General features: G+C 31.4%; 1 protein-coding gene across 3 annotated transcripts in view; it reads right to left on the bottom strand.

The window, feature by feature from the left end:
- Positions 1-1400: 1400 nt before the first annotated feature.
- The window catches only part of LOC143045621 (uncharacterized), a 28912-nt gene continuing 16226 nt past the window's right edge, over positions 1401-14086 (bottom strand). For 2 of the 3 annotated variants that reach the window (XM_076218242.1, XM_076218244.1), the window contains exons 2-3: positions 2847-3534; positions 1401-2162 (exon numbers count right to left, since the gene is read on the bottom strand). In XM_076218242.1, the coding sequence (XP_076074357.1) occupies positions 1749-2162; positions 2847-3446 (1014 nt within the window). In that variant the 5' untranslated portion in view covers positions 3447-3534 and the 3' untranslated portion in view covers positions 1401-1748. Of the gene's footprint in view, positions 2163-2846; positions 3535-11573; positions 11672-14086 lie in introns of those variants that run through there. The other variant, XM_076218243.1, reaches the window with a different exon arrangement.

Below are 14086 nucleotides of genomic sequence, written 5' to 3'. Positions count from 1 at the left end.
ACTAAGGATTTTCTTACCCCAGGAGTAGATTACCTTAGCCGTATTTGGCACAACTTTTTGGAATTTTGAGTTCTTAATGCTCTTCAACTTTGTATTTGTTTGGCTATTTAACTATTTTGATCTGAGCGTCACTGATGAGTCTTATGTAGACGAAACTCGCGTCTGGCGTATAAAATTATAATCCTGGTACTTTTGATAACTATCTAACTTGTAGTTAGATAAGAGTGTGATTTTTGGCTCCATGTTGAAGGACTCGCTGTTTCTGTGAAATGAAGAACATCAATGAAAGCGGTATTCCTTTGCTTTTTGTGTGTGAGGTTTCTTTTACTGTGCATGAACTGTTTTTGTATTTAATTGATTTAATTTTCATGTTTAATCCTGAGTAATGGAATTTAATACAATGTTTGTATACCAGACATTGAAAAACATAATTAAATTATTAACCTATTTTCATGTTCTCACTTAAAACACCATCGGTTTTGTGTTTTTACACTTCTATAGTCTTGATAAATGAAAATATTATTTTCGTGCATACAAAGTTCTTTTCAAGATGTCATTTCATCAGGACCTCCCAAACCACACCAGTAAAAGCTTTTGTATAAATCAGAGTTCAATTATGTGAAAAACGGATAACTAAAATAGCCATACGATATTAAGTTAAATTTGGATCTTAGTTTTGATTAAATTCTAAATAAACAGAAGGACAGTTTGAGATTTTTTTGTCAGAAACAGTAGCAAAATATCCACGCATGAACTGATAATTCATGAACTGATAATTACATAGATTCTATTAAGAGACATTAACAATGTGAAGATGTTTAAAATCGTGTTTACGGACAAAAAAATATGCACAACGAATTGCCTTCATCAGGGACGACATTTTTTAAAACGATATATTAAAATTTCTAAATAAATCGAATATCGATATTCTTTATTATTTCAGCCATTGAAGCTACTACGTATAAGTAAGTAAAACAAATACATTAAAGTTGGTGGGTGCATTATGATTATGGTAAGTCATTATATTATAAAATACATTAACTATACCTCAGTCTCAAACGATTCCGGAGGTTTTACAGGAAAAAATACAAAAATGCCCGACGTTCGATTGGAAATATAAAAATGGTTACAATAAAGTTACATTAGAGGCTGAAGATTTTAAAGAGATAAGCCGATCCCAACTTACAACACAATAACAAATAATGGACAAACACCAGTGTACAAAACACAACAAAGACATACTGAAAATTCAGTAACTAGAACCCCACACCTTTCTCTTAAAGCATTTCTTTTTAAAGTTGCTGAAAAATGTTTGAAAGATATTCTATGATCAGACGAAGACTCTTAATTTAAATATAAGAAATTTTGATAAAAACTTTTAGTCGAACTAAACATATAGATTTAAAAATCAAATAGTATTTTATTCTACAAAATAATCTGTAAATGTGCTGTCACAACAATTTAATATACAAAACATTAGTTTAAATCATAAAAATAAAAAAACACACAAAAGTCTCAAATGCATGTCAAAAAGAATCAAGAAAATGAGATAACAAATAGGTTTTTTAAAACTTTTATCACATTTTGCTTTTGATATAAAATCCAGATTAAGTGTTCTAGTACTTATGTAATATTGATGTTTTAAACATAAATATTACCACCCGCTTCGTATTTATTAGTACAATTGTAAACAGTTTTCGGTCTCGAAGATTACTGTCGATGATAAGAGATATATTTCTAGTAGAAAATCATATATATTGAAGACAGTCTGCTGGTATATGCCCTACAAGCAAGACCTCCCCATGTGCTTGAGCAAACTTATGAAATGTGTTGTTTGTATTTTCATTACATACTTCGTGTGGTTTTCTGAGTTCTTCGCTTGTCAGATCAATAATGTCGACATTTGAAGGTAGTTTACCGACATCAATTTCTACAATTGTTTTGATTCCGTTTCTGTATCTTCGTCTTTTCGTTTTCAATCCACGCCAGTTATATGCTGCTGAAAGAGTTGAACATGTCGAAATGTATTTAGAACAGCCTCCGTTGCTTCCACTTGCAACATGATTTGCTACGCTTCTATCTGATTCAGGACTTTTTGCCCGTAGTCCATTTTCCTTTTTTTCACCTTCACGTAACAGTCTATATAACTTTGGAAATTTTTTCTAAAATCAAAAACATAGTACATCACATATAGATATAACGACACTAATTCGGGCCCTGCCAGAACGCACATTCACAGAAAGTAATACTCATGAGTGTAACTATTCAAATATATGTAGAATGATTAGGTATTTATGGTATCTTATGAAAGCTGAATGATCCTTGTAGAACACGTTTTGACTTATAATTTTGAAAATAAAAAAACTGCACCAAATTTTAAAAAGAGGGTACATTTTGCCAGTTTGTCAGATCAGAAGTACCTGTTTATGTACATCCGCAGTTCCGGTTACCAGTTTTTTCTTATATGTCACTAAAGGTATGTTGATTTTTTCAGTACAAGACACCATAAAGTGTTGCCCTGACGTGCAATGTTTGTCACTTTATTTAAAAATTTTAACAAGGCAATGGAGCCATGAATTAGTGATGTTCTTACTATAGCACGATTCTCTCATTTCAAGTGTATGGTAATTAAGCATGTTTGCATCGCATTATAATGTAACTAATGATCATTTTGGTCGGAGGCAAATTTCATTAAATTCAATAACTAGACTCCGAAATACATTATACACTAATATTTTTTTTCCGATGTGACTCATTGATTATGAAAGATCATAATAGATTTAATGTTATTTTAGATATACATGTGTTATGGTCGTTTGATACATTAAATTGTGTTTAAATATTACCGCTTCTACTCTAATTTCTGGTTCAGGATCTGAAACTGCAGATGTGCCGTTGTCTAAAATATCGATTCCAGTAGTTGAACTGTCATCACTATTCTGACTATTTGTATCTCTTTCTGATATAGTATCACAAACTGTTTTGATGGCTGTGTCATTTGTCTTCTCTTTTTCACATGAAATTTCACTCGGTTCGGGTTGACTATCGTCATTTTTAGCAACTCGGTGGTTGTCCAAAGTTAATGACTCGTCGTTGCTCTCAATCTTACTTATAGTTAAACTTGGTTCCAATTCATTCTCTTCATTTAGACTTAATGCGTCATCATCTTTTAAATGAGCGATATAGCTTTCTTGTGCTTCAAATTGTGCTGGTTTTACGTTCTCTTCTTTTTTTCCGGAACTGACATCATTCTCTGACTGCAACAACTCATCGTTATTTTCAACTTTTATATCATCATCCGCCTGCGTCTTCTGAAGATCTATCTTTTGCCTCTTTGTATTTTCAATATCAAATTCAGAATCTGAGTGTTTCCGTTTAGAAATATTTCGAAAAAATAACCCTTCTGTTTCATTTAGAAATGTTCCCGAATTGGTAATATCGTCCATATTTACTGCTATATTGTAGGTTTGATATTGATATATCAGATAGAACACTGATCTCGTATTTACAGCTAGTACATACGATTCGATATTCCTGCAACATCAAATGAAACAAGGTTGTTTTATCTTCATGTATTTATTTAAATGATCAACCTAAATATGAAATTTCTAATGAACAGTTTTAATAGGTTTACAGATCATTAAAACAGTTGATGAGCTTCATGTCCATAAAAGACATTGACAACTGTGGTTTATTCGTCTAAGGTCAACTGTTAATACACCAAAGAAATAACTTCGTGAGACAGTTTAACTCTTAACTGAAACCCATAGATACTATTTTCAAATTGAGTTTTTTTGTAGCATTGTATGGTGAAATAAGTTTTTACTGTCCTCAATGCTCTTCAACGTTATACTTGTTTGACTTTCTAACTATTTTTATCTGAGCCTTATGTAGAAGAAACGCGCGTCTACCATATCAAATTTTAACCTGGTACCTTTGATAACTATTTACACCACCAGGTCGATGCCACTGCTGGTTGACGTATCGTCCCCGAAGAAATCTCTAACCAGTAGTCTGCACTCCGGTGTTCACATAAATATCAATTATATAGTCATTTTTATAAATTTAATGTTTGCAAAAGTATGAACTATTCTACAAACTTAGGATTTTCTTATCCAAGACATATCTTACCGTAGTCTTATTCAGCATATCTTTTGGGAATTTTGAGTCGTCAATGCTCTTTAACTTTATACTTGTTTGGCCTTTCTAACTATTTTGATCTGAGCGTCACTGATGAGTATTATGTATACAAACACGCTTCTGGCTTATCAAATTATAAGCCTGGTACTTTAATAACTATTTCTGAACATATGTTACCTTCTATTTAGAAATCAAAGATAAAGGAAAACACTCAGCCACCTAAACATAAAAACAATGCTACATATAAATCAACACAATAGTATCTTCAAAAACGCCGAGTGCTCCGGAAGAATAAGCAGTTTTAAATTCTAGGTAAACAACTGTAGGTTGTTTAAATAAAGTCTACAATATATTTTTAAATCAAATTATTGAATAAAATCTATTACAATATATGCATGACATTTGCCTGTGACTTTTAAAAATAATTTCAGAAAAAACTTCAATAGATTAATATGTTTTATGCAACTTGATTTGTGTTAAGGAGATGGACTGAATTTACAATGTCATCTAAGTCTATATAAGAATCGAGAATGCTAATATTTTAGTCGGTTTTTTTTATGAAAAATGCACGCAGTTACAATTACTTATTCCGATAAAAGATAAGAGGAACGCAGCTAGCCCATTAACGTTTAGATGACGTAAGTAATCAGAGAATAGTAAAAGAGAATTTCTGGGCAAGGAAATGATAGGGATCAAACGTTTTACATTTTTCTCAAAACATCCTGTACAGAGTGAGGAAGGTGGTAGTTGTTATCAATAAGTTCGTTTCTATGTATTTTGTATTTCTTTTTGTTGCACTTCAGTCTTTCTATTGTTCCTTTGTTTTCCTCTTATAGTTGATGTGTTTCACTCGGATTCAGTTTAAATTATTTTGCCGAATTCTTCATACAATACATAATTAAAAGGTTTTAAATCTATATAAGTGACGATGTCCCTAAACGCACGAATTAAGTTCAATCAAACCTTAAATTTTCACGGAAATGAAAAGAACTATTTTGGACAAATCCAAAAAAAAAAACATATTAATTTTATGTGACATTAATAAGGTTCTAGCAGTAAACTTATATCATAGAAATGCAACATCATTTTACCCTAGGGAGTTGAACTCTTGGTATTTCTTTTTAATTTAAAAGCGGGGCAATTTGAATAAACTATTTAAATTTCCTTCTTCATCCATGTATTTTGCAAGACCTGCTGAAATGTAGTCGTTCTATTAAATTGTGAATAATCCCAAACCATCGATTTTTATATCTGTATTGTGGAATAAAGATGAAATGATATTTCACTAAATTAAAAAAATCAAATTGTTGTGGTAATTTGGCTAAATAGGGTCGAGAATTCTTTCTTACTTTTTACACAAAAACTTTTTTACACGCCATCATTAGTTTCTGTTGAAAACAATGAAAAGAGTACGCTATATAGAATCGAAGTGTCAACTATTATCTATCAAATAAGAATTTGATTTGTTGAGTATATATATTCCTGATTAACGATTACATGCAGTCCATAAGAGTTACCTTGACATATTAACACACTGTGCACATTTTGAAATCATGTGATATTTGTTCATTTGTTTTTTTTAATGATAATAATATTGTATTTAATAAAATATCAAGCATGTGAGTTGTACAATACACAATTTGCAATACACAAAGACAATACAAATAACATTTTATGAGTGGTGAGTCTATCCTTTAATAAGTGTATGTATTTGCTGATATTTTATCAGGGATAACCCATGAAAGCTCTAAGCTTGTTTCTAATGAGGTCCCTTCATGTAAAGGGCGTATAGTTTCGACATAAAAAAATGATAACACACAGATTAATATAACAAAAAAACGTCATGTAAAAATAATTCAAATAAAAATGAGTTTGATAATATAAAAAGCAGTCTGATAAAGCAGCACTTTAACTTTTGATCAAGTTCTTTTTGACGCTAATTTTGAATTCCTTTTTTTTTTTTTTTTACATTATTTGGCATATTCCAATCATGTATTGTGATATTTGTTTAAATAATGGAAAGATATGTAGGACTCGGAACATCGATGCCACTCTGAACTGCGATGGTCATGTCGAATTGCGATGGTCCACGCTGAAGTGCGATGGTTATCACGCTGAAGTGCGATGGTTAACACGCTGAAGTGCGATGGTGATATTGTGACGTTAACTTGTTTATATCTACGCTGAAGTGCAATGGTGGTTACGCTGTAGTGTGACGGTCTACCTATGATATTGAGTAAAAAGCAAAATGTATTTGAGCTGTTAAAATGTAATCACAATATCAAGATTTTACAAAAGTAGCTGCTAGCCTCATGTTTGGATGATCTTGTAATTTCTGTTCAAGCCAAACAAAAGACTTTAAATTTTGATTTTTTTTTAATATAATTTTAAATTTGCCAATTTTCCGATTAGCACGCAGAAGTATAGAGTCAGATTTACGGTGTTCAAGGGCGATTTTTTTTATTGAGGTTGCATGTCTATACGATAACACTTAGGAGAAATCATTTCAGTTTATCAAATGTTATGACAAAATTTAGAAGTTGATCGCAACATTTTTTTAGAACCTACACGTAGGGAGCAGTCAGGTTAATCTCGACCTACCATGTTGCAGACAATTAACACTGTAACCGTAATAAAATAAAACTAGAGCGACGGTGTTCTTACAAATCAGGATTTATCTAAGGATTAACCAACATTAACAAAAACTTTGCTAAAACTCTCAATTTTTTTTTTTTATTAAATTGTTCACATAAAATCACGAGAATGTTACTTATAGATAAATTAACATTAATATTTAAAATTATATTAGTATACTTTATTTCAGTTGTATTTATCGTGTGGCATTATCTGAACATAGGATAGCCCATTTGCTGACCAAATTCATCATTCAGTCCCGTTGCTCCTTATATATATTTTGCTGCCTTACATGGTTAAAAATATTTTTGTAACTTTCACATGTAATGCTAAAAACTGTTATGAAGCGTTCTTTCCTTTCGTTTTCTTTTTATTTCCTCTGTGAGCATGACACATTCATCTACAAAACCCTATCCTCCTAAAATCTATGTTGGATTGGAAAGTTATGTGGGAAACAGTATTCGAACGTAATGCCAAACCATCGCACTGCAAAGAAAGGACCATCGTTCTTCGGCGTGGACCATCGCACTTCAGCGTGACCATCGTACTTCAGTGTCCCCATCGCACCTCCGAGTCTTACATATCTATTATAAATTTTCCACAAAATATAAAAGCAAAATCTCTGCAAATTTCATTGGCGGTAAAAACAAATGGCAGTTGTTTTACATTGATTTTAAGAAAAGAATTTCGGTCCGATGTTTCAGAAAAACCATATGTGATGCTGGTGTTTGCTTAGATGAATACAATGAAAAGTTGTTGATCTTTGCGTTCTGTTTATTTTATTAACAATTTTTGTCCGAACACCGCTAATTTTTATAATATCTACAGCAAAGAATTCTGCACAAAAGCTTATTAGAAGACTGCATCGAAAGGAATCACATTTCCGAAGTTCAAATCACAATAATATATTGATATATTTTGGAATGTTATATATAGAGAATAATACATGGCAAAGTCCGTATTATATGTCGTATCATCCCGAGACACCAATATCAGCCCAAGGGCCTTTTGGCCCGAGGGATGATATTGGTCGAGGGTGATACGGCATGTGATACGGATATTTTTCTATGTTTTATACGCTTTATCATATATTTCAACAGAAGAGTATTATATTATATGAACTGTTTTCTGATCCATAGCACTGGGTTACCTTCAGTTCTACTTTTGTTTTATTTCAAAGGCCTTAAAAGAACTGCTCAATTACTTATCCGAAGCACCTAGGTTACCTCATAATTTGCGTGCTGTTATTTTGAAAATATTTTGTTTATTATTGTATTTTTTTTTTTGTTTTTTTTTTTATAGTTCCATTTAGTGTGCCAAAAAATATGAAAATTTGACGTTCATGACGTCACATACCGAACTATGACGTCATTCAATAAATTGCGTCATGCCCGAATGACCGTTCTATTGGACCTATTTTGAGGAAAATTTTTCTTAAGCAAAAAAGAAACAAAACTGACTTTATGTAAAAAAAAAAAAAAAAAAAGTAGAGGTGTTCTATGCGATAAAGGGTGCGCATCAAAGTTGCGTGATATGGATTAAACAGCAGGCTATTTATCAAATATGCAAAACTACTGTATTTACTACTAAACATATGATAAAATAAACTATAGTACTAGTTTATCAAAAGATTCCAATATCTGAATTTTCCTTCTCCACTTTTGCGACTTTGTTTTCACCCCAAACTAATTGATTGGTTATTAAAGATTTCGTTGGACAATGGAATACGGTTTTTCCCATTGCAGATTATAGCAAATATAGAACACATGATGCCATATAAAAATCAATTATATTCCTTACCTTATCGGAGACTTTTCTGCTGATTTCTAAAAATTACATATTGTGAAAAGATCTACCCGAAAGTTCATTTACTATTGACAAAACGCCAATACAATTTTCGAGAAATTTCAAGCGTAATTTCCAATATTTTTAAACAGTATCCACATCAGTTACTGGTTACTTTATCTAACAAATGTAATACAAAAGGGGATGTCGCGCAATATTCGTTTACATGTTACGTAACTTTTCTGTACTAATTAAGGTTCATTAAATGGTGGAAAATAGTTGTATTCATTGGTGCTATAAAAACAATGTGAGGCAAATGTCAGAAAAAATCAACTTTTTGTATTTTACATAGATTCTAGAATGGTTCAGTTAACATCGCCCTTCTCACGTTTCTAAACCTCATGGAAACAAGTTGATATTTTTCTGAAATTGCTCTAGAATTTTGTATATTGATTTACAAACAAATGTATTTATTAACTATCGATAGCACATGGGTTTGTTGTTATATTGGAAACATGTGTTTATGTTTACAATAATATTCAAATTATTTTAGCATAACAATAAGTCACCTTAACAAAGTTAAGAGTTTAAAGTTCTTTGTATGATAGCAAGGACTGGTCATTCGCGGTAAAAGTTAACATTGAAAATGTATTTTCATAGCTTGACCATTCGAAGCTCAGTTAAAGTGCAGTGAAGTTGCCCCCACCCCCTCCCCCTGTGTACATGTTTTGTATAAGCTTAACATATTGTAAATGAATTATGCTTTTTCTGCAGATGTAAAAAAGAACATTATGAAATTATGGTTTTGTGATATGAAAGATTCTATTTCATTATTTCTCATGGTAGATATGTTTGTAAGACTTGTATGCTGCAGCGGTCTTAGTGTGCTGGCAAAGTGATTTGAGGACATTTATTTGATAATAAAACTTTGCTGTACTCGTCTAGGCGAGCTGTTTCCCATAGATATGTGTTTGAGTTTTTGTTCATAAATACTTTATTTGCGTTTGAGGGCACGAATAAGAAAATAACTGCATTTAAATAAATTACATAATTTTGTCTCTTTCAAACGAAAGTACGAATGGATATTTTTATAAAGATAGTCAAGGTGAATAACAATGCCAATTGTAACATTGTACAAATCGATAAGTGTTATATTTTATTTAAATAATTTTCTGAAAATTCATATGAATAATGGTGTTGTATCATACAAAAGTAGTGTTATGTTGCAGTTCATCCTTCGTTTGGATAATGCATTCTTAATTGTCAACGAAAAATAAAGTTAACGTTCACGGATTAACTTTCATAAATCATTTGAGACGTGTCATAAGTGCACACCGTATTTCAACTGCGTTCACTTAATCTTAATTTCCTTAAATTAGATAGACCATAACAGTTACTATGGTCAAATGCACACCCAACAGGAAATTAGTATGCAACCATTTGGTTTCAATTCCTCAAAAAACAGAATAATAAATAACTAGCTCACATATATTTCTTTTTTTATGTTCAAAAATTGATAGTGGATTAATGATACCTTGTTCCCTACATGATTATTTGTTTTACGTCTAGTGGCGTTTTCACTGTAGGTATTATTTTCATCCGATGATTTGTGACTATGAGAAAACCTTTTGATAAATTTACAAGCTCTCGATGTTAACATGTCATTTTTATCATTTACACAAACCGTTTCGATTATACATTAATCGTATTTTATTTTTGAAATCGTTTCATTTGCAACCATTAAGATATTTGTTAAAAGTTCATTATTACATTGTATATTATGACATCTTTTTAATTGTGGCCATTTTATAACATCACGCATTTTTTTTATAACGCAGTAATTAACGTTTATTTCAACGGATATCAAACTAATAAAAACGACTTGTTTGCATTTATTTTGCTGAAAATTAGTCTACTTTCGTTATCTGAATTTCTAAAATCACTCGTGTCCTACACTATCGTTTTTGTTATTTAAATGTACTATTGATTCGTCACTGCAAACACTAATGTTCTTTTGTCTTTCAGAAAAAAACCGATTAAAAAGGCGGATATGACATGAAATCCCCTCGTTAAATATATAATCCAATAATTCATCTTTATTCTGCAACAAAATTTGTAGAGATAACACATCGAGTCACTCAATCTGGATACATACTGTATTGAATGCAGTTAACTCTCTTTTTTATTATATTATTATTGGTTCCAGTAACTAATGTAATGTTCAATATCTAAATTAACTCATTTATCACAAAAACAATTCAAAGTAGTTATTCTTTTTCAAACATTTATACATGTATTTGACGTCTTTTATATCAACTGCCTGTCAAGTTTTGAATTTGTGCATTGATCAAAATGTTAACTTTTTATGAAAAAAAAGCAAGCCAATATGGGTCATCCTGCGTACTCCTTGTGTTGAATTGTATGCACCAAACATATGTTTCGTCAGTAAAAATTTCTAAATGTAAATAAAATTGAGAAAAGAAATGGGGAATGTGTCAAAGCGACAAAAAACCCGACCATAGAGTAGACAATAGCCGAAGGCCACCAATGGGTTTTCAATGAAGCGAGAAACTCCCGCACCCGTAGGCGTCTTTCAGCTGACCCCTTAAAAGATATGTATACTAGTACAGTGATACTGGACGTCAAACGTAACTCCGAATTATACATAAAGAAACTTAAACTAAAAAGCATACAAGACAAACAAAGGCCAGAGGCTCCTGACTTGGGACAGGCTCAAAATTGCGGCGGGGTTAAACATGTTTATGAGATCTCAACCCTCCCCTATACCTCTAGCCAATGTAGAAAAGTAAACGCATAACAATACGCACATTAAAATTCCGTTCAAGAGAAGTCCGAGTCCGATGTCAGAAGATGTAACAAAAGAAAATAAATAGAATGACAGTAATAAATAAATAACAACAGACAACTAAAAGTTAACTCAATCAATGTTTTATGTCAACCTATAACACATAAGGAAATAGTATGTTATATAAGAATTTATGATATAAACTTACCTTCTTTGACAATGTACTGCTGATTGATCAAAATAAATATATCTTACAATATACCCGATAGTTTATTTATTCTTGACAAACGCCTACGTTAATTTTCGAAAAATTGTTAAAAAAACCTTCCAGTGTTGGATTTCAAACTGCATTTAAACGAATGACATAACGAAAGTACAAACTGATTTACTAAAAGTGTTCAAATTTACTTATTGTTATCATAATCATTTGTTGAATATTGGTAATCTAACATACTAAACTTTCATATCTACAATATAGGACTTTCTATAAATTCGCTTCCGAAAACCTGAAACAGATTTTGAAACTATATTTATAATTAAATATGAATGAGTTTTGCTTGTGTGATGTTCACTGGTGTTCATAAGGGTTCGCTACAGTGGGGAGCAATGGTGAGACGTAATAAGAAAAGAAAATTGTTTATTCAATCTAATAACTTAATGCTTCGAATGTCTATCTTTTTTGTTTTTTAATATTTGAAATCCCAACATTTTTCTATTTGTAGGAATGAATATTTTGAATCACGACTGATTATAATTGTATGAAAAATTAAAGGAGCATGATAAAACATATTAATATATGACCAACACATATAATATGACAAATTCCTAACGCTGGTTTATTTTTTTTCTATAATCACAAGACAGATAGATTGCATATATGATATTTTCTTTTTCCTTGTATACATTCAACCTTTCTACATCATTTTGGGTAATATCGTTTAAGCGTGGACTGGTGAATTTGCAAACCGCCTTTGTTTGATATGGTAATTTTTGTATTTTTGGTTTACTTTTTTGCTTATGTGATTGTCTATATTTTTGTTGTTGTTGACATGGTAATTTGTTTTATAGTGATTTAAATAATGGCTCAATGTTAATTGCTGTACGCCAATTTTTCACATTTTTAACAACTTGAAGGTTAAACGAACATTTTTATGCATGTCCTCAGTTAGATATGGGACAGTTGGTTTTCATTCCTTTGATTTTGACATTTTTTAAACGACTTTCTGTGAGGAATTTTCCTTGGAGACCAATGTTTTCTAGTTTTTTTTTACATTTTACAAGGAAGTACTAAAAATGTACATGTTAAGATCTTATTGTTTTTGTTCTATTTATAATCCACTAACAATGAAGATCAACATTCCTAATCTTAGATCAAATGTGATGACTGATGTGTCACTGTTTATTGGTAGATAATGTTTAGATTTGTATGTATTATCTGTTTAACCAATATATGACTTTTAAATAACCCATTTAGTTAGGTTTGTAGTAGTTATTACCGTATCAATTACTCTGATTCAATGAAAATTAAATGTTAATTTACGTATTGATTTTATCGATATATATAAAATTGGCACAGTTTTCGGTTGGTTATAATGGATAAATAAATTCATAACGCCGTCATACTTCATCACTTTTGATTTACAATTTAAAAGACAAAATAACAGGTCTTTCAGTATAATAGAGTGATTAACACAGAGCTTTAGGATGATGCACGCGACTGTTATGCATGATTAGACCCCAAAAGCCTCTGTTGACAATCTTTTGTCTTGGTAACAATCTGCCATATCACATTCTCTGCTATTGCTATGCGATATTTATATATTGTATATTTGTATGTAAATTAACCTTTTGTTGGTCTACTGATCAATTTTCAAAACATCTGGCGGGGTTCAGTAGAAGCTCGGCGATGGTAATCCAGAAAAGCACCTAATTATACTACGCATTTATTCAGCAAGGCTTTCAGATGCTAAAGTTTGAGTATTCACGATGACGAAAAATAAAAAGCGCCTCGGACGCACAAAATTGAGAAAATATACACAACTTGAAAACACAGAACATGTAGATAAGATATAGAGCAGCGAGGATTTCAGTCTTGCGTTTTCGGTAAATTATTCATTCTAAACACGGCAGAGTTATCAGGTGATAGAAAAATAAAAAAAAAAACAATCAGAAAGTTATTGTTTGTGTTCATCACGTTTGTCTTTTTCTTTTATTGCCATGGCGACGTCAGTTTGATTTTGATTTATAAGCTTGAATGTTCCTCGTGTATCTTTCGCCCCCTCTTTTAAAAAACATCAGATATCAAAATGCACATTTGGTGTCGTCAATAATTATTTAGAACTTTTGTTCAAAACACAAGTCGTTCAATAATGATGAATTGAATCAGTATATGCACAGCACAAACACAAAAAGCAAACGAACAGCGCTTTTGTTTCTGTTCTTGATCTGAAATTCACATTAAGACATTTTCACCTGACTCTTGTTTAAGACGGTCATTACTATCGGTATGAGCGGAATTCTTTGCAAACTGACGTTCGCGCAAAAATTGTCAATTGAAGACGAAAGCAATGCAGTATTATCAATAAAAGAATTCTGGAAATGAAAACCTGTGCAATGAAAGTAGACGTCATTGTGAGACCGTACAAGGTTTTTACCTGTCTCTTAACTTTCTTGTTCTGCTTAAGTCTCTATGGAATAATTGGATTTCTAAAATCATGCAAT

The sequence above is a fragment of the Mytilus galloprovincialis genome, chromosome 9, assembly GCF_965363235.1.
Source record: "Mytilus galloprovincialis chromosome 9, xbMytGall1.hap1.1, whole genome shotgun sequence".
NCBI classification, from domain to species: Eukaryota; Metazoa; Mollusca; class Bivalvia; order Mytilida; family Mytilidae; genus Mytilus; species Mytilus galloprovincialis.
This window is presented reverse-complemented; position numbering and strand designations above follow the sequence as displayed.